Consider the following 19,765-nt stretch of genomic DNA (forward strand, 5'->3'; position numbering starts at 1 on the left):
GTCTGCTACAAAGTTAAGTGCTGTATAGAGTTGAGCGAACACCTGGATGTTCGGGTTCGAGAAGTTCGGCCGAACTTCCCGGAAATGTTCGGGTTCGGGATCCGAACCCGATCCGAACTTCGTCCCGAACCCGAACCCCATTGAAGTCAATGGGGACCCGAACTTTTCGGCACTAAAACGGCTGTAAAACAGCCCAGGAAAGGGCTAGAGGGCTGCAAAAGGCAGCAACATGTAGGTAAATCCCCTGCAAACAAATGTGGATAGGGAAATGAATTAAAATAAAAATTAAATAAATAAAAATTAACCAAAATCAATTGGAGAGAGGTCCGATAGCAGAGAATCTGGCTTCCCGTCACCCACCACTGGAACAGTCCATTCTCAGATATTTAGGCCCCGGCACCCAGGCAGAGGAGAGAGGTCCCGTAACAGAGAATCTGGCTTCATGTCAGCAGAGAATTAGTCTGCATGTCATAGCAGAGAATGAGGCTTCACGTCAGCCACCACTGCAACAGTCCATTGGCATATATTTAGGCCCAGCACACAGGCAGAGGAGAGAGGTCCCGTAACAGACAATCTGGCTTCATGTCAGCAGAGAATCAGTCTTCATGTCATAGCAGAGAATCAGGCTTCACGTCAGCCACCACTGCAACAGTCCATTGGCATATATTTAGGCCCAGCACCCAGGCAGAGGAGAGAGGTCCCGTAACAGACAATCTGGCTTCATGTCAGCAGAGAATCAGTCTGCATGTCATAGCAGAGAATGAGGCTTCACGTCAGCCACCACTGCAACAGTCCATTGGCATATATTTAGGCCCAGCACACAGGCAGAGGAGAGAGGTCCCGTAACAGACAATCTGGCTTCATGTCAGTAGAGAATCAGTCTGCATGTCATAGCAGAGAATCAGGCTTCACATCACCCACCACTGCAACAGTCCATTGTCATAAATTTAGGCCCAGCACCCAGGCAGAGGAGAGAGGTCCCGTAACAGAGGATCTGGCTTCCCGTCACCCACCACTGCAACAGTCCATTGTCATAAATTTAGGCCCAGCACACAGGCAGAGGAGAGAGGTCCCGTAACAGACAATCTGGCTTCATGTCAGCAGAGAATCAGTCTGCATGTCATAGCAGAGAATCAGGCTTCACGTCAGCCACCACTGCAACAGTCCATTGGCATATATTTAGGCCCAGCACACAGGCAGAGGAGAGAGGTCCCGTAACAGACATTCTGGCTTCATGTCAGCAGAGAATTAGTCTGCATGTCATAGCAGAGAATCATGCTTCACGTCACCCAACATTGGAACAGTCCATTGTCAGATATTTAGGCCCCTGCACCCAGACAGAGGAGAGGTTCATTCAACTTTGGGTAGCCTCGCAATATAATGGTAAAATGAAAATAAAAATAGGATTGAATGAGGAAGTGCCCTGGAGTCCAATAATATATGGTTAAGGGGAGGTAGTTAATGTCTAATCTGGACAAGGGACGGACAGATCCTGTGGGATCCATGCCTGGTTCATTTTTATGAACGTCAGCTTGTCCACATTGGCTGTAGACAGGCGGCTGCGTTTGTCTGTAATGACGCCCCCTGCCGTGCTGAATACACGTTCAGACAAAACGCTGGCCGCCGGGCAGGCCAGCACCTCCAAGGCATAAAAGGCTAGCTCTGGCCACGTGGACAATTTAGAGACCCAGAAGTTGAATGGGGCCGAACCATCAGTCAGTACGTGGAGGGGTGTGCACACGTACTGTTCCACCATGTTAGTGAAATGTTGCCTCCTGCTAACACGTTGCGTATCAGGTGGTGGTGCAGTTAGCTGTGGCGTGTTGACAAAAGTTTTCCACATCTCTGCCATGCTAACCCTGCCCTCAGAGGAGCTGGCCGTGACACAGCTGCCTTGGCGACCTCTTGCTCCTCCTCTGCCTTGGCCTTGGGCTTCCACTTGTTCCCCTGTGACATTTGGGAATGCTCTCAGTAGCGCGTCTACCAACGTGCGCTTGTACTCGCGCATCTTCCTATCACGCTCCAGTGCAGGAAGTAAGGTGGGCACATTGTCTTTGTAGCGTGGATCCAGCAGGGTGGCAACCCAGTAGTCCGCACAGGTTAAAATGTGGGCAACTCTGCTGTCGTTGCGCAGGCACTGCAGCATGTAGTCGCTCATGTGTGCCAGGCTGCCCAGGGGTAAGGACAAGCTGTCCTCTGTGGGAGGCGTATCGTCATCGTCCTGCCTTTCCCCCCAGCCACGCACCAGTGATGGACCCGAGCTGCGTTGGGTGCCACCCCGCTGTGACCATGCTTCATCCTCATCCTCCTCCACCTCCTCCTCATCCTCGTCCTCCTCGTCCTCCAGTAGTGGGCCCTGGCTGGCCACATTTGTACCTGGCCTCTGCTGTTGCCAAAAACCTCCCTCTGAGTCACTTCGAAGAGACTGGCCTGAAAGTGCTAAAAATGACCCCTCTTCCTCCTCCTCCTCCTCCTCCTCCTGGGCCACCTCCTCTTCCATCATCGCCCTAAGTGTTTTCTCAAGGAGACATAGAAGTGGTATTGTAACGCTGATAACGGCGTCATCGCCACTGGCCATGTTGGTGGAGTACTCGAAACAGCGCAACAGGGCACACAGGTCTCGCATGGAGGCCCAGTCATTGGTGGTGAAGTGGTGCTGTTCCGTAGTGCGACTGACCCGTGCGTGCTGCAGCTGAAACTCCACTATGGCCTGCTGCTGCTCGCACAGTCTGTCCAGCATGTGCAAGGTGGAGTTCCACCTGGTGGGCACGTCGCATATGAGGCGGTGAGCGGGAAGGCCGAAGTTACGCTGTAGCGCAGACAGGCGAGCAGCAGCAGGATGTGAACGCCGGAAGCGCGAACAGACGGCCCGCACTTTATGCAGCAGCTCTGACATGTCGGGGTAGTTGTGAATGAACTTCTGCACCACCAAATTCAGCACATGCGCCAAGCAAGGGATGTGCGTCAAATTGGCTAGTCCCAGAGCTGCAACGAGATTTCGCCCATTATCAGCACACCACCAGGCCGGGCTTGAGGCTCACCGGCAGCAACCACTCGTCGGTCTGTTGTTCTATACCCCGCCACAACTCCTGTGCGGTGTGGGGCCTGTCCCCCAAACATATGAGTTTCAGAATGGCCTGCTGACGTTTACCCCGGGCTGTGCTGAAGTTGGTGGTGAAGGTGTGTGGCTGACTGGATGAGCAGGTGGAAGAAGAGGAGGAGGAAGCCGAGAAGGAGGAGGTGGCAACAGGAGGCAAAGAATGTTGCCCTGCGATCCTTGGCGGCGGAAGGACGTGCGCCAAACAGCTCTCCGCCTGGGGCCCAGCTGCCACTACATTTACCCAGTGTGCAGTTAGGGAGATATAGCGTCCCTGGCCGTGCTTACTGGTCCACGTATCTGTGGTTAGGTGGACCTTGCTACAGATGGCGTTGCGCAGTGCACACTTGATTTTATCGGATACTTGGTTGTGCAGGGAAGGCACGGCTCTCTTGGAGAAGTAGTGGCGGCTGGGAACAACATACTGTGGGACAGCAAGCGACATGAGCTGTTTGAAGCTGTCTGTGTCCACCAGCCTAAATGACAGCATTTCATAGGCCAGTAGTTTAGAAATGCTGGCATTCAGGGCCAGGGATCGAGGGTGGCTAGGTGGGAATTTACGCTTTCTCTCAAATGTTTGTGAGATGGAGAGCTGAACGCTGGCGTGTGACATGGTTGAGACGCTTGGTGACGGAGGTGGTGGTGGTGTTGGTGGTACATCCCCTGTTTGCTGGGCGGCAGGTGCCAACGTTCCTCCAGAGGCGGAGGAAGAGGCCGAGGCGGCAGCAGCAGAAGAGGCCGAGGCGGCAGCAGCAGAAGAGGTAGCAGGGGGAGCCTGAGTGACTTCCTTGGTTTTAAGGTGTTTACTCCACTGCAGTTCATGCTTTGCATGCAGGTGCCTGGTCATGCAGGTTGTGCTCAGGTTCAGAACGTTAATGCCTCGCTTCAGGCTCTGATGGCACAGCGTGCAAACCACTCGGGTCTTGTCGTCAGCACATTGTTTGAAGAAGTGCCATGCCAGGGAACTCCTTGAAGCTGCCTTTGGGGTGCTCGGTCCCAGATGGCGGCGGTCAGTAGCAGGCGGAGTCTCTTGGCGGCGGGTGTTCTGCTTTTGCCCACTGCTCCCTCTTTTGCTACGCTGTTGGCTCGGTCTCACCACTGCCTCTTCCTCCGAACTGTGAAAGTCAGTGGCACGACCTTCATTCCATGTGGGGTCTAGGACCTCATCGTCCCCTGCATCGTCTTCCACCCAGTCTTGATCCCTGACCTCCTGTTCAGTCTGCACACTGCAGAAAGACGCAGCAGTTGGCACCTGTGTTTCGTCATCATCAGAGACATGCTGAGGTGGTATTCCCATGTCCTCATCATCAGGAAACATAAGTGGTTGTGCGTCAGTGCATTCTATGTCTTCCACCGCTGGGGAAGGGCTAGGTGGATGCCCTTGGGAAACCCTGCCAGCGGAGTCTTCAAACAGCATAAGAGACTGCTGCATAACTTGAGGCTGAGACAGTTTCCCTGGTATGCATGGGGGTGATGTGACAGACTGATGGGGTTGGTTTTCAGGCGCCATCTGTGCGCTTTCTGCAGAAGACTGGGTGGGAGATAATGTGAACGTGCTGGATCCACTGTCGGCCACCCAATTGACTAATGCCTGTACCTGCTCAGGCCTTACCATCCTTAGAACGGCATTGGGCCCCACCATATATCGCTGTAAATTCTGGCGGCTACTGGGACCTGAGGTAGTTGGTACACTAGGACGTGTGGATGTGGCAGAACGGCCACGTCCTCTCCCAGCACCAGAGGGTCCACTAACACCACCACGACCATGTCCACGTCCGCGTCCCATTACTAGATGTTTTCCTCATTGTTATGGTTCACCACAACAACAAAAATATTATTTGGCCCAATGTATTGTATTCAAATTCAGCGGGATATAAATTTGAGGCCTAGTATTTAGGTGCTGGGTGACAGGTATGGATTTAGTGACAGAATTAGACTTGGAAATGCACAGTAGCGGTGTGTGTGAAGTTATTCTGAATGACCCTATGTGCACCTTGAATATTATATACCCTTTTAGGGATAGATTTCAAATAGCTCTGATATAGCAGAAACCACTAAATTAGGAAATTGCTAAATTGGGAATTGTATTTCAACCCAGAACAAAAAATGTGCTTTGACGGACACTAAATAACTTTCCCAGCCACAACAGGACAGCGGTAACGAGAGATTTAGCGGGATATAAATTTGAGGCCTAGTATTTAGGCGCTGGGTGACCGGTATGGATTTACTGACAGAATTAAACTGGGATATGGCCAACAAATAACCACACTATTGCTGGTTAAATGCACTTGGTGACGGGCGCAGCTTGCCCCTGATGTAGTATATGGCCAAAAAATGAACAGACTATTGCTGGTTAAATGCACTTGGTGACGGGCGCAGCTTGCCCCTGATGTAGTATATGGCCAAAAAATGAACAGACTATTGCTGGTTAAATGCACTTGGTGTCACAGCTTGACCAACCACACTACTGAGGGTTAAATGCACTTGGTGACGGGCGCAGCTTGCCCCTGATGTAGTATATGGCCAAAAAATAAACAGACTATTGCTAGTTAAATGCACTTGGTGACGGGCGCAGCTTGCCCCTGATGTAGTATATAGCCAAAAAATGAACAGACTATTGCTGGTTAAATGCACTTGGTGTGACAGCTTCACCCTGATGTAGGCTTTAGCCAAAAAACAACCACACCATTGAGGGTTAAATGCACTTGGTGACGGGCGCAGCTTGCCCCTGATGTAGTATATGGCCAAAAAATGAACAGACTATTGCTGGTTAAATGCACTTGGTGTGACAGCTTCACCCTGATGTAGGCTTTAGCCAAAAAACAAACGCACCATTGAGGGTTAAATGCACTTGGTGACAGGCGCAGCTTGCCCCTGATGTAGTATATGGCCAAAAAATAAACAGACTATTGCTGGTTAAATGCACTTGGTGTGACAGCTTCACCCTGATGTAGGCTTTAGCCAAAAAACAACCACACCATTGAGGGTTAAATGCACTTGGTCGCAGCTTGTGCTGGCGCACCACAAGACACAAAATGGCCGCCGATCACCCCAGAAAAATGTGACTGACAAACGGTCTGGGCAGCCTAAAAACAGTGAGCAATTGAGTATCAGCAGCTCAATGACCCACAGCTGCAGATCGATCAGTTAATCAAGTCCTTTGGAGGAGTTAATCTGCCTAATCTCGCCCTACTGTCGCAGCCGCAACCTCTCCCTACGCTAATCAGAGCAGAGTGACGGGCGGCGCTATGTGACTCCAGCTTAAATAGAGGCTGGGTCACATGGTGCTCTGGCCAATCACAGCCATGCCAATAGTAGGCATGGCTGTGATGGCCTCTTGGGGCAAGTAGTATGACGCTTGTTGATTGGCTGCTTTGCAGCCTTTCAAAAAGCGCCAAGAAAGCGTCACAAAAGCGCCAAGAAAGCGACGAACACCGAACCCGAACCCGGACTTTTACGAAAATGTCCGGGTTCGGGTCCGTGTCACGGACACCCCAAAATTCGGTACGAACCCGAACTATACAGTTCGAGTTCGCTCATCCCTAGTGCTGTACATTTATCTGTTATTTTCTGTTTGCTGGATCCCAGGTGTCCCTGACTCCCTCCGTGTCTGGTGTAAGGAGTCGGTGGTCGTGTCCTCTCACTATTGTAGGGTGTTCAGGTGTTATATAGTCGAGGTACGTGGATATGCAACTATCCACCTTTGGGATTTTTGCATAGGCTGAGCAGCCAGGGAAAGTCTCAGGTCTTGTGCAGGGGTCTCCCTTTTTGGTTCCTTAGCGTTGGATCCAGTGAGTCATATATGCATGTTGCATTGTCTTATTTCCTGTACACCGTCCGTGACATATACAAGGTGAGCTGTAATATATAGATAGGAACCAAACAAACAATTTCTGGATCAATACTGTAAATGTAATAATGAATATCGAACCCTCAGATCAAAAAGAGGGACATTTATGGAGCAAAAAGGGACTTGAGTCAAAAATAGAGATTGTCCCCCCAAAAGATGGACACTATATACAGAAGTATCCATACAAGCCTACATTTTATCTGCAGTCCCATCCAGTGTAGACCCCCCGGTACATAAATCCATGAAGAGCAGTGATGGAGGGCACAGCAGAGGATATCTAGGTGGAGTAGTAAAAATTAATTCATAGAATTTCCGGGTTTCAGAAGATGAGGCCGAGCTGAAGCTAAACCACAAAAGAGGAAGAAAGCAGATCTTCACACATTGCTCGCCACCTCCTCAGTAACTGGGTGATAAACGAGACACTTTACTGAGACCAGAACTGCGAGCGAGACCTCTCACCATGTCACCCATGTGGCCTTGTCTGCTCAGCTTCACCTGCTTGGTCCTGTCTGGATTAGGAGAGGACAACCAGACTGAAGGAGCAGGTAGGGATCTTCTCTGATTCACACTCTTCAGTGTTTGGTTTCTCGTATGTTACGTGATGTTACGCTGCTACCTGTGTGTAGATGATCCTCCATAAGGACAAGACATTGAGCTTCCACCCATGTATACTGTACCCACCTGCTCATGCAGCAGTCTGTGGGGGTCTGTACATGTTCTCCAACCCTCTGTCCACTCCAACCCAATGTCAGCAGAAGTTGATAAGGCTACAAAAGACATCTTGTAGAATACATCCATAGTGGCTCTCCATTGTTTTCAAACCTGGTGGTGGTGGTGCACTGTTTTGAGTGACTCACCCCGTCACAGCAGATACAATTTTAGTAAAAAAGAAGAAGAAAACCAGGCGCTCACCATCTGGATTTTGAATAAAAATGTACAGATATCGTTATTATACTTTAAAATATAAACTATAGAACTTCAGCTTCTGATCACTGGCTAGGGGAGGCGATCTCTCGGCTGTGGATCACTGATCAGTACATGTTTATTGTGATAACGTTTCAAATGTGTGTATATTAACAGTAAACAAATAGTACTTCAATGTTTAGGGGAAATATGTCAAATGTATCAAATCTATACCACCTAAAATCGAGTAGACGCTGTGCCTATATTTACACCATGAGTAATGAGTGCTCGGTAGCTGAGTACATAATTGAGAGCTGAATACGTATGGTATTAAAATGACGAAACTGAGCCAAACGTCCTGACACAATGTAGGTCAATGTGGACGGATCCACAGCATTTTGGTGTCCGCCTCCAAAGCGGAACGGAGGCAGAACGGAGGCAACTGATGCATTCTGAGAGGATCCTTATCCATTCAGAATGCATTAGAATGCAAACTGATCCGTTTTGGACCGCTGAGCCCTGAATGGATCTCACAAACGGAAACCAAACGCCAGTGTGAAAGTAGCCTTCCAGACTTTGTCTTGGTTCCCAGCAGGCTTTAGCATGTACCTCTGTGGCAGGCACAGTCCTCTCTGCTACATCTGTTGCTCTCTGGCTCTGCTGTGCTGACGAGCTGACTGTATAACTTTGCTTTAGCTGTCTGCTGCACTTTCCTTCTGTAGTCGGACTCTAGCTTAATCCAGGGAAACTCCTCCTGGCTTCAGAGGCTCCAAGCTGTGGCCTCCACATCCAGCAGAGCTAAAGGTGCCCTAGCCGGCCTAGACAAGGCACGTCCAGCAGGGATGTGCAACTGCTCCCGTACCTAAGCAGGGGGTAAGCTAAACCGACTAGAACTGGCCCCCACCCTTCCTGCAGGAAATGGGGGGGGGGGGGGGTAGAATGGAAAGCTCCATTCTATGTGACTGTAGCTCTGCCGTGTTTGCTGCCACCTGCTGTTGAACCAGGCACATTACATTTTAACAGAACAGTTACAAAATAGGAAATGCACCGTATTTAGGCCTGCAATAAATACACAGATGACACGAGGTTAACCATAGGAGACAGTAGCGGGGTGCAGTAGTGGTAATGGCACTCTGGGTCATTACATATTTTATTGGGATTTTATTATAGACCAACACAAAGTGCAGTCTGTGTGAAGTGAAAAGAAAATGATACATGGTTTTCAATATTTTTAATAAATAAGAATCTGAAAAGTGAGGCGTGCATTAGTATTCAGCCCCCGTGAGTCAATACTTTGTAGGACCGCCTTTCACTGCAGTTATAGCTGGCAGTCTTTGGGGTCGGTCTCCACCAGCTTTGCACATCTAGAGGCTGAAATTTGTGCCCATTCTTTTTTGCAAAAGAGCTCGCGCTCAGTCAGATTGGACGGAGAGCGTCTGTGAGCCTTGCCACAGATTCTCAATGGGATTGAGGTCTGGACTGTGACTGGGCTGCTCTAACACTAGAATAGGCTTTGATCTAAACCAGGGGTGCACAACCTGTGGCCCCCAGAGCCATAGTTTGCGGCCCCCGCCCTGCTGGGCAAAGATCCTGCAATCAGCTGTGTTTCTGCACAGAGCGCCGCACAGCAGATGGATCACAGGTTTTGCCCTGTAGCAGGAGCGAAAAGGGTCCCCGGCTATTAGTGAGAGCGGGGAAGCCGAGGAGAAGACAGAAGCGCTTTATTAGCGCTTCTGTCTTCTCCTCTATGAGCGCTCTCAGTGTGGACCCGTCTCAGGAACAGAGGAGCGCTGCCCTGGTACAAAGCCTCCGCAGCAGGCTGGTTTCCCTGTAACTGGGGCTCCTTTGGATGCTCCAGTTACAGGGGAAATAGTACAAAAAAAATTCACTTATTGTCTCCCAAAGGTCTTTCAGTGACCTCTTGGGGACAAATTGTAGTAAAAATATATTTTAAAAAAAAGTTACAAAATGACTTTAATTTTTTTTAAAACTAAAAAAAAATATAATAAAATATAAATAAAATAAAAAAGAGAAATAAAATATTATGTAACACAAAAAAATTGAAAATGATTTAAAAAATAAATAAAATACAATAGAAAGGAAAAAGTTCTAAATAAAAGAGTGTTCACTGTCCCACAAATGTCTTTTTATGACCCCTTGGGGGACATATTATGTGGCAAAAATATATTTTAAAAAAATTATAGAAAAAAAATAGAAAAAATAATACAATAAAATATTAATACATTTCAAATAGAAGTTTAAAATAAAAAGGAAAAAGTGCAAAATTTAAAAAAGTGACAGTGTCCCAAAAGTTCTTTTTATGACCTCTTTGGGGGACATATTATGTCGCAGAAATATAATAATAAAAAAAAAATACATAAAAGAAAAAACATCCACACCAATCAAAACCGTCACCATTACCGCCCCATTCACGTGAAACTTTTTATATTATATAGCAAAACGGCCTACACGAAATAGGGAACTAATTATAATCATTTATTTTGGTGTCAGTTTGCATATTGAAAGACTAAGGAGCTATAGTTTGAAAAAAATATACTTTTTAAAAACGTTTTGTACAGTTTCCCCCAAATAAAAATTGTTGCAAAAATTATTAGCAAGGTAATGTTTGGAATTGGCAGGAGATGGTAAAAAACAAGTGAGCTCCGTCCTCTGCAGTGAAGGAAAACGCTGATTTATAAATAGGAGGCAGGATGGAAGGAAATGTCGCCACTTTTCTGATAAAAATTATTTTTAACAAGTTTCTGCAGCATGGCCTCTGAAATAGAAGATTCATGATTACCTGCTCCACTCCGCTCTGGTCCTCTGCGCTGCCCCCGCTGCCTCCATCTTCCGGTTCCTGCTCTGTTTACAGTGCATGGCCATGGTCACTTGCACGGCTCCAGTGAATGACTGGCTTCAGCAGTGACACGCTGCTTGTGGCCACATCACCGCCTAAGCCAGTCATTGGCTGGAGTGGTGTATGACCATGTCCATGCACTGCCAGGTGTAAACAGTGGGGGCAGGACCAGAGCGGTGGGGAGCAGGTAAGTATAACTCTTCGGCTTCAGGGGCTATGCTGCAGCACGATATTTGGGACAATTACTGGGAACAAGTGTTCATAGGAGCGCTCATATCTTATATCTGGCCGGTATAATCCTGCAGCTGATCAGTCGATAAACAAGGAATCGCTCATTTGTCGGCTGATTTGCATATTTTATCAGGATGAAAGATGTCCGATTATCTGCAGCACGACTGTGGCAGCGATCACTCCTCCCCAGTCACTTTGCACTGGCCGTGTAATAGGCAGATGAGCGCCTTGAAATAGAGCGATGTGACAATGCGGCCCCCAGACCAAAAAAGGTTGTGCACCCCTGATCTAAACCCTTCTATTGTAGCTCTGGCTGGATGTTGAGGGTTGTTGTCCTGCTGGAAGGTGAGGTACATCCATCTTCCTATCAACTCTGACCAACTTCCCTGCTTAAGAAAAGCCTCCCCATGGCGTGATGCTGCCACCAGCATGTTTTCCGGTGGGGATGGTGTGTTCAGGGTGATGTGCGGTGTTAGTTTTCCACCTTTATATAGCGTTTTTCATTTAGGCCAAAAAGTTCAACTTAGGTCTCATCTGACCAGAGCACCTTCTTCCATATGTTTGCTGTGTCCTCTACATGGCTTGTGGCAAACTGCAAATGGGACTTCTTATGTTTTCAGAAATGGCTTTCTTCTTGCCACTCTTCCATAAAGGCCAGATTTGTGGAGTACATGGCTAATAGTTGTCCTGTGGACAGACTCTCCCACCTGGGCTGTGGATCTCTGCCGCTCCTCCAGAGTGACCGTGGGCCTCTTAGCTGTTTCTCCACTTGGTGCTCTCCTTGCCTGGTCTGTTGTTTGAGGTGAAGAGCCATGTCTGGCCATAAACCCTACTGGAAAATTTACTGGTGGGTCAATGCCCAGGGGGCCACCCAAGCCCTGCTCACGGCCGCCAGCAGGGTACATAGTGATTTGATGCTCTAAGCATTAATTCATGGTAGGAGCATGGGATAATTCAATTCCTGGGCTAGTTTAAACAAATCTACATTTTGTGTTCTTCCCCCTCTGCTAGACATTCTATCCCTGAGTGGATCCATTACCGCATTATAGTCTCCTATCGCTATCATTATACATTCCTGTCTATACAACATAAATCTATGCAATTCATACAAGACATCTGGCTTATATGGTGGTGGAATATATATATTTGCGATTACCATTTTAACCCCTTCTATATTGCATTGTAAGAAGAGGTATCTGCCACAGTCGTCGGCCTCATATGCAACACACTCAAATTTGATCTTATCATGTATCAAAATTGAGACCCCTCTAGAATAGGTAGTATATACCGAATGGTAGCCTTCCGCTAGTATGTTGTGCTGCACTGTGGTGTTTGGTTCTGCTGGGGCAGTATTTTGCGCTGAACTTCAGTTTTGCAGGCCCGTTCTACTTGTGTTGAGCCACCTTCTGTCAACTTGGACAACATGGGGCCACTTTTAGTTTATTTTCCTTTTTAATCTATCTAACAAACCTCTGAGGCCTTCACAGAACAGCTGAGTTATACTGAGAATACATTACACACCGATGTACTCGATTTACTAATTATGGGACTTCTGAAGGCAGTTGGCCACACTGGATGTTATTTAGGGGATCAGAGTACAGGGGCTGAATACTAATGCACGCCACACTTTTCAGATTTTTTTTAAAACTTTTTAAAACCATGTATCATTTTCCTTTTACTTAACACATACTTGCTACTTTCTGTTGGTCTATCACATAAAATCCCCCAAAATACATTTACTGTATTTTTCGCCCTATAAGACGCACCTAGGTTTTAGCGGAGGACAATAAGAAAAAAATATTTTTCTTTAGACCTGAGATCAGTCCAGCAATCAGACCCCCAATGTTATTGAGACCCCCAATCAGACCTCAACTCAGACCCCAATGTGAATGACCCCCAATCAGACCTTACATAAGAGTCCCAATATAAATAATACCCCTCCATTCAGACCTCGGATGAAACCCCCATGCCTCAGATCACATAAAATAAATGTGCTGTGACTAGAGTTGAGCGAACACCTGGATGTTCGGGTTCGAGAAGTTCGGCCGAACTTCCCGAAAATGTTCGGGTTCGGGATCCGAACCCGATCCGAACTTCGTCCCGAACCCGAACCCCATTGAAGTCAATAGGGACTCAAACTTTTCGGCACTAAAAAGGCTGTAAAACAGCCCAGGAAAGGGCTAGAGGGCTGCAAAAGGCAGCAACATGTATGTAAATCCCCTGCAAACAAATGTGGATAGGGAAATGAATTAAAATAAAAATTAAATAAATAAAAATTAACCAAAATCAATTGGAGAGAGGTCCCATAGCAGAGAAGCTGGCTTCACGTCACCCACCACTGGAACAGTCCATTCTCAGATATTTAGGCCCCGGAACCCAGGCAGAGGAGAGAGGTCCCGTAACAGAGAATCTGGCTTTATGTCAGCAGAGAATCAGTCTGCATGTCATAGCAGAGAATGAGGCTTCACGTCACCCACCACTGCAACAGTCCATTGGCATATATTTAGGCCCAGCACCCAGGCAGAGGAGAGAGGTCCCGTAACAGAGAATCTGGCTTCATGTCAGCAGAGAATCAGTCTTCATGTCATAGCAGAGAATCAGGCTTCACGTCACCCACCACTGTAAGAGTCCATTTTCATAAATTTAGGCCCAGCACCCAGGCAGAGAAGAGAGGTCCCGTAACAGAGGATCTGGCTTCATGTCAGCAGAGAATCAGTCTGCATGTCATAGCAGAGAATCAGGCTTCACGTCACCCACCACTGCAACAGTCCATTGTCAGATATTTTTAGGCCCCGGCACCCAGACACAGGAGAGGTTCATTCAACTTTGGGTAGCCTCGCAATATAATGGTAAAATGAAAATAAAAATAGGATTGAATGAGGAAGTGCCCTGGAGTCCAATAATATATGGTTAAGGGGAGGTAGTTAATGTCTAATCTGGACAAGGGACGGACAGATCCTGTGAGATCCATGCCTGGTACATTTTTATGAGCGTCAGCTTGTCCACATTGGCTGTAGACAGGCGGCTGCGTTTGTCTGTAATGGCGCTCCCTGCCGTGCTGAATACACGTTCAGACAAAACGCTGGCCGCCGGGCAGGCCAGCACCTCCAAGGCATAAAAGGCTAGCTCTGGCCACGTGGACAATTTAGAGACCCAGAAGTTGAATGGGGCCGAACCATCAGTCAGTACGTGGAGGGGTGTGCACATGTACTGTTCCACCATGTTAGTGAAATGTTGCCTCCTGCTAACACGTTGCGTATCAGGTGGTGGTGCAGTTAGCTGTGGCGTGTTGACAAAAGTTTTCCACATCTCTGCCATGCTAACCCTGCCCTCAGAGGAGCTGGCATTGACACAGCTGCCTTGGCGACCTCTTGCTCCTCCTCTGCCTTGGCCTTGGGCTTCCACTTGTTCCCCTGTGACATTTGGGAATGCTCTCAGTAGCGCGTCTACCAACGTGCGCTTGTACTCGCGCATCTTCCTATCACGCTCCAGTGCAGGAAGTAAGGTGGGCACATTGTCTTTGTAGCGTGGATCCAGCAGGGTGGCAACCCAGTAGTCCGCACAGGTTAAAATGTGGGCAACTCTGCTGTCGTTGCGCAGGCACTGCAGCATGTAGTCGCTCATGTGTGCCAGGCTGCCCAGGGGTAAGGACAAGCTGTCCTCTGTGGGAGGCATATCGTCATTGTCCTGCCTTTCCCCCCAGCCACGCACCAGTGATGGACCCGAGCTGCGTTGGGTGCCACCCCGCTGTGACCATGCTTCATCCTCATCCTCCTCCACCTCCTCCTCATCCTCGTCCTCCTCGTTCTCCAGTAGTGGGCCCTGGCTGGCCACATTTGTACCTGGCCTCTGCTGTTGCCAAAAACCTCCCTCTGAGTCACTTCGAAGAGACTGGCCTGAAAGTGCTAAAAATGACCCCTCTTCCTCCTCCTCCTCCTCCTCCTCCTCCTCCTGGGCCACCTCCTCTTCCATCATCGCCCTAAGTGTTTTCTCAAGGAGACATAGAAGTGGTATTGTAACGCTGATAACGGCGTCATCGCCACTGGCCATGTTGGTGGAGTACTCGAAACAGCGCAACAGGGCACACAGGTCTCGCATGGAGGCCCAGTCATTGGTGGTGAAGTGGTGCTGTTCTGTAGTGCGACTGACCCGTGCGTGCTGCAGCTGAAACTCCACTATGGCCTGCTGCTGCTCGCACAGTCTGTCCAGCATGTGCAAGGTGGAGTTCCACCTGGTGGGCACGTCGCATATGAGGCGGTGAGCGGGAAGGCCGAAGTTACGCTGTAGCGCAGACAAGCGAGCAGCGGAAGGATGGTAACGCCGGAAGCGCGAACAGACGGCCCGCACTTTATGCAGCAGCTCTGACATGTCGGGGTAGTTGTGAATGAACTTCTGCACCACCAAATTCAGCACATGCGCCAAGCAAGGGATGTGCGTCAGACCGGCTAGTCCCAGAGCTGCAACGAGATTTCGCCCATTATCGCATACCACCAGGCCGGGCTTGAGGCTCACCGGCAGCAACCACTCGTCGGTCTGTTGTTCTATACCCCGCCACAACTCCTGTGCGGTGTGGGGCCTGTCCCCCAAACATATGAGTTTCAGAATGGCCTGCTGACGTTTACCCCGGGCTGTGCTGAAGTTGGTGGTGAAGGTGTGTGGCTGACTGGATGAGCAGGTGGAAGAAGAGGAGGAGGAAGCCGAGAAGGAGGAGGTGGCAACAGGAGGCAAAGAATGTTGCCCTGCGATCCTTGGCGGCGGAAGGACGTGCGCCAAACAGCTCTCCGCCTGGGGCCCAGCTGCCACTACATTTACCCAGTGTGCAGTTAGGGAGATATAGCGTCCCTGGCCGTGCTTACTGGTCCACGTATCTGTGGTTAGGTGGACCTTGCCACAGATGGCGTTGTGCAGCGCACACTTGATTTTATCGGATACTTGGTTGTGCAGGGAAGGCACGGCTCTCTTGGAGAAGTAGTGGCGGCTGGGAACAACATACTGTGGGACAGCAAGCGACATGAGCTGTTTGAAGCTGTCTGTGTCCACCAGCCTAAATGACAGCATTTCATAGGCCAGTAGTTTAGAAATGCTGGCATTCAGGGCCAGGGATCGAGGGTGGCTAGGTGGGAATTTACGCTTTCTCTCAAATGTTTGTGAGATGGAGAGCTGAACGCTGCCGTGTGACATTGTAAGAAACAGTCATGTAATGTGTCTAAGTTTCGTTATCCTGGTAAACTGTGTTAAAATCTAATGTATAATGCTATTCTAGTAATACAGATAAATGTAAATGCCTGCAGTATTCGTTTGGTCAGTAGATGGCAGCATAGGACCAATTTGCATTGAAGTTTGCCATAGAGAAAGTGTATTAATGTGGTAGTGGCTCTTTAAAACAGCAGTTAAGTGTTGAAGTGACACGCCCCTTATGATGTCAGCCTGCCTCAGTGTGAGCAGGAAGAACGAGGAAGAGGGACTGAAACGATAACGGCTGCCATCTTGGCTAGATAGAAAGCAAGTTCTGTGCTGTGTAAGACGTGTGTGGAGATACTAAAGGACGTTCCTGTGCAGCCAAGCTGTGTGAACTTCAGTCTAGAGACGGATGGAGTATAAAGAGACCGTGCATTTAGTGAAGCCAAGTTAAAAAGGACTGTGTGCAGCAGCTAACCTGTGGAGCTGACATTGGGCTGAGTGGATTGCCCCAAACAGTAAAGAGACTCACAGTGCTGTCGAGGTACCGGACAGTCACTGTAAAATTCTGGATTATATCCATCTGGTTTTCCGGCCTGCTGAGGAGGACATCTTTGTTGCGGATCCTGCGCTGGTTATAAAGGAAAAGGACGACATCGGGCCCCACCGTGCACTTCCACAAACTGTAAGAGGTCCACTTGGACCACTGGGATAAGGGGGGTGCGCACCCGCTTGAAAGTTAGGGTCAGTTAGGGATAGTTCCTGGGACTGCTATTCCTTAGTGTCCGCACCGCGAACACGGACACAGCAAAGGTGGAAATTGTTGTAGTATTTGACTTGAATTGTTCATACTGTTTTATTGTTAACCTGCTTTTATTAATTTATAGTAAATGCGATTTTCTTAATCTTGACTTCTGCGTACGCACTCTTTTCTGGTTGCGGAGTCATACCACCTGCCTTGCTCTCGGTTCACAAATTGGCGTAGTCGGCAGGATCCGCCTACCAGAATGGACGGCGACGCACCCATTAGGAGGGATGGTGCTGGAGGAAGAATGCCAGCAGGGGCTGTAATGAGTCAGTTAGCAAAGTTTGATGGCAATAATATGTCTGTGAGTGTGTGGGCAGAGCAGATACGAATGGTACAGCGCATGTACCAGACCGCACCAGAAGTACTAGTAGAGCTAGCCATATTAACATTACAAGGAGATGCTAAGACTACAGTGATATTGCGGCCATTTGAACAAAGACAGACATTTGAGCAAGTTGTCCAGATTCTAGAGACTATTTATGGAGAAACCGCATTGCTGGGGTCCCTACAGGCACGGTTCTTCCAGAGGGTACAAAAGGAGAATGAAAGTCTCCCTCAGTATGCAAATGCCCTACAAGAACTGCTCCGTGATATTCAAGGGAAGGAAAGAGGGGGCTCACCAGCCTTCTGTAACCCTGATCGGACACTCCGTGACCAGTTTGTTCTGGGGATCCGTGATGGCAGTTTGACTGTTGCTATGCAGGACTTTATACGACGGGAGACTGATGCTAAATTTCATGACGTACAGGTGGAGGCCATCTCACGTGCCAATAGTATGGTTCAGAAGCCTCAGACCGCAGTTGGAGTTACATTGTCGCAGGGGGCTAGCTCTGGCCCAGAAACAGTGGAAAAAGGGACAGTTAAAGAGATACTTACAGTAATGCAGAAATTGCAAGAGCAAATGGAACACCTACAAACCAATTGTAATGAGAATTCTATGAGAATTGCAGGCCTCCAGAAAACTAGAGACGAAGGGGTGGGCCGTTCACACCAAGAAGGTCAGAATCACCCACAACCCTACTGGAGGGATGAGGATAGGACCTACCGAAGGGGTCCCAATAATGTAGTACAACTCTCAGGAGAGAGCGATGGGGCTTACCGAAGGGGCCCAAACCGATGGCCAGAGCGACGGGAAATACGCTGCTGGGAGTGTGGACGCGTGGGCCACATTGCTGCTAGATGTCCAGAGCAGCGACAAGCTTATGAGAGACCGCCGTTAAAACTGAAATCCCCTCCTGCAGTAGGGCGGGCAGTAGGGGAAACTGAGGAGACTATGAGAGGAGAATGCCCTGAAGAGGATCTGATCGCTGCAAGTCCCATCATACAGATGGAATTGGAAGGTATTCCGGTTACCGGGATGATTGACACGGGTTCCCAAGTAACGACCCTGAGTAGAGACTGTTACGAACGGTATTTTCAGCGACATGTGAAATATGATCCCCATACATTCATACGAGTGGTCGCAGCTAATCAGTTACCAGTACCGGTGGTGGGAGTGGCCTGGATGAATGTCAGATTATGTGGCCAAGATCTAGGCAAGAAAGGCATTGTGGTAGTACAGGAGTCACATGAAGTAAAGGTCCCTGTCATCTTGGGGATGAATGTGTTAAAAGAATTGGATCAGATTCTCTTTGAAAAGAAAGGTCACGGTTATTGGAGAGAAACCACTAGCCATCGGCCTACTCAAACGGCCTTCCAGCGGCTGGTCCGAACATGTGGCTTACAGAAAAGTTCAGATGCACAGTGTCCTCTTGCTCGAATTTCGGTCCCTCTGCATACAAAAGTTACGTTGCCACCCAGACGGGAGATGATAGTGTCCATGCCTGTAGGCACCTGTAGGAAACTAGAGGGCATAGCTGTGTTGATAGAACCACTGCCGACAGCCGGAAGAAGTGTTGATCCGCTAGTAGCCCGTTCCTTGGCAGTAGTCCGCAATGGGAGAGTACCCCTCCGATGTGTGAACACTCAGGATCAGAGTGTAGACCTAGCCCCAGGAAGGCTCCTGGCTAACCTCTATGTGACTCCGGAGGAAGTGAGGAAAGCGACCCCGATGCAGTTGAGGCCGGCTGAACGAGGTGAATGGGCCGTAACCGTGTCTATGGGGGAAGGCGAGAACCCCACCCTTAAATGGAATGGCGGTGCAATTCGAGAACAGATGAAGATAGAGACTTCTTCGTGTTCTCTGGAACAGATCCAGAAGGTAGATGAACTGTTATTGGAAAACCGCACAACCTTTGCACGTCATGCTGAAGATTTTGGATGTACAACAGGGATCTACCATGAGATTCCCACAGGAGACACCCTTCCAATCAGAGAGCGCTACCGACAAATTCCTCCACAGATGTATCAGGAGGTGAAAGAACTGTTGACCCAGATGCTGCAGGGTGGGATCATTCAAGAAAGCCAAAGTCCCTGGGCAGCTCCAGTGGTACTAGTAAGGAAGAAAGATGGGTCCATTCGGTTTTGCGTAGACTATCGAAAGTTGAATACCTGCACCGTACGAGATTCCTACCCCTTACCTCGGATTGAGGAGTCCCTTTCAGCACTAGGAAGAGCCCGCTACTTCTCCTCACTAGACCTGGCTAGTGGGTATTGGCAGGTGCCAATGGCCGAGAAAGATAAGGAAAAGACAGCCTTTATCTTGCCCATGGGACTATACGAATTTAACCGGATGCCCTTTGGATTGACAAATGCACCTGGAACGTTTCAACAATTGATGGAGAAATGTCTTGGTGACTTCAACTTTGAATTCACTCTCATCTACTTGGATGACATTATAGTGTACTCTGCAACCTTTGAGGACCATCTCCGCCAGTTGGGACAAGTATTTCAACGATTGCG

The 19,765-nt window shown here is 48.8% G+C and overlaps 1 protein-coding gene across 9 annotated transcripts in view; it reads left to right on the forward strand.

The window, feature by feature from the left end:
• The first annotated feature begins 7,341 nt into the window (after positions 1-7,341).
• The window catches only part of LOC122924889 (receptor-type tyrosine-protein phosphatase F-like), a 245,091-nt gene continuing 232,667 nt past the window's right edge, over positions 7,342-19,765 (forward strand). For 7 of the 9 annotated variants that reach the window (XM_044276418.1, XM_044276424.1, XM_044276422.1 and 4 more), the window contains exon 1: positions 7,342-7,492. In XM_044276418.1, coding sequence (XP_044132353.1) covers positions 7,408-7,492 — 85 coding nt within the window. In that variant the 5' untranslated portion in view covers positions 7,342-7,407. The remainder of the gene's footprint in view (positions 7,493-19,765) is intronic. The other 2 variants (XM_044276426.1, XM_044276425.1) reach the window with 1 other exon arrangement.

This window comes from Bufo gargarizans, chromosome 1, assembly GCF_014858855.1.
Source record: "Bufo gargarizans isolate SCDJY-AF-19 chromosome 1, ASM1485885v1, whole genome shotgun sequence".
Lineage (NCBI taxonomy): Eukaryota > Metazoa > Chordata > Amphibia > Anura > Bufonidae > Bufo > Bufo gargarizans.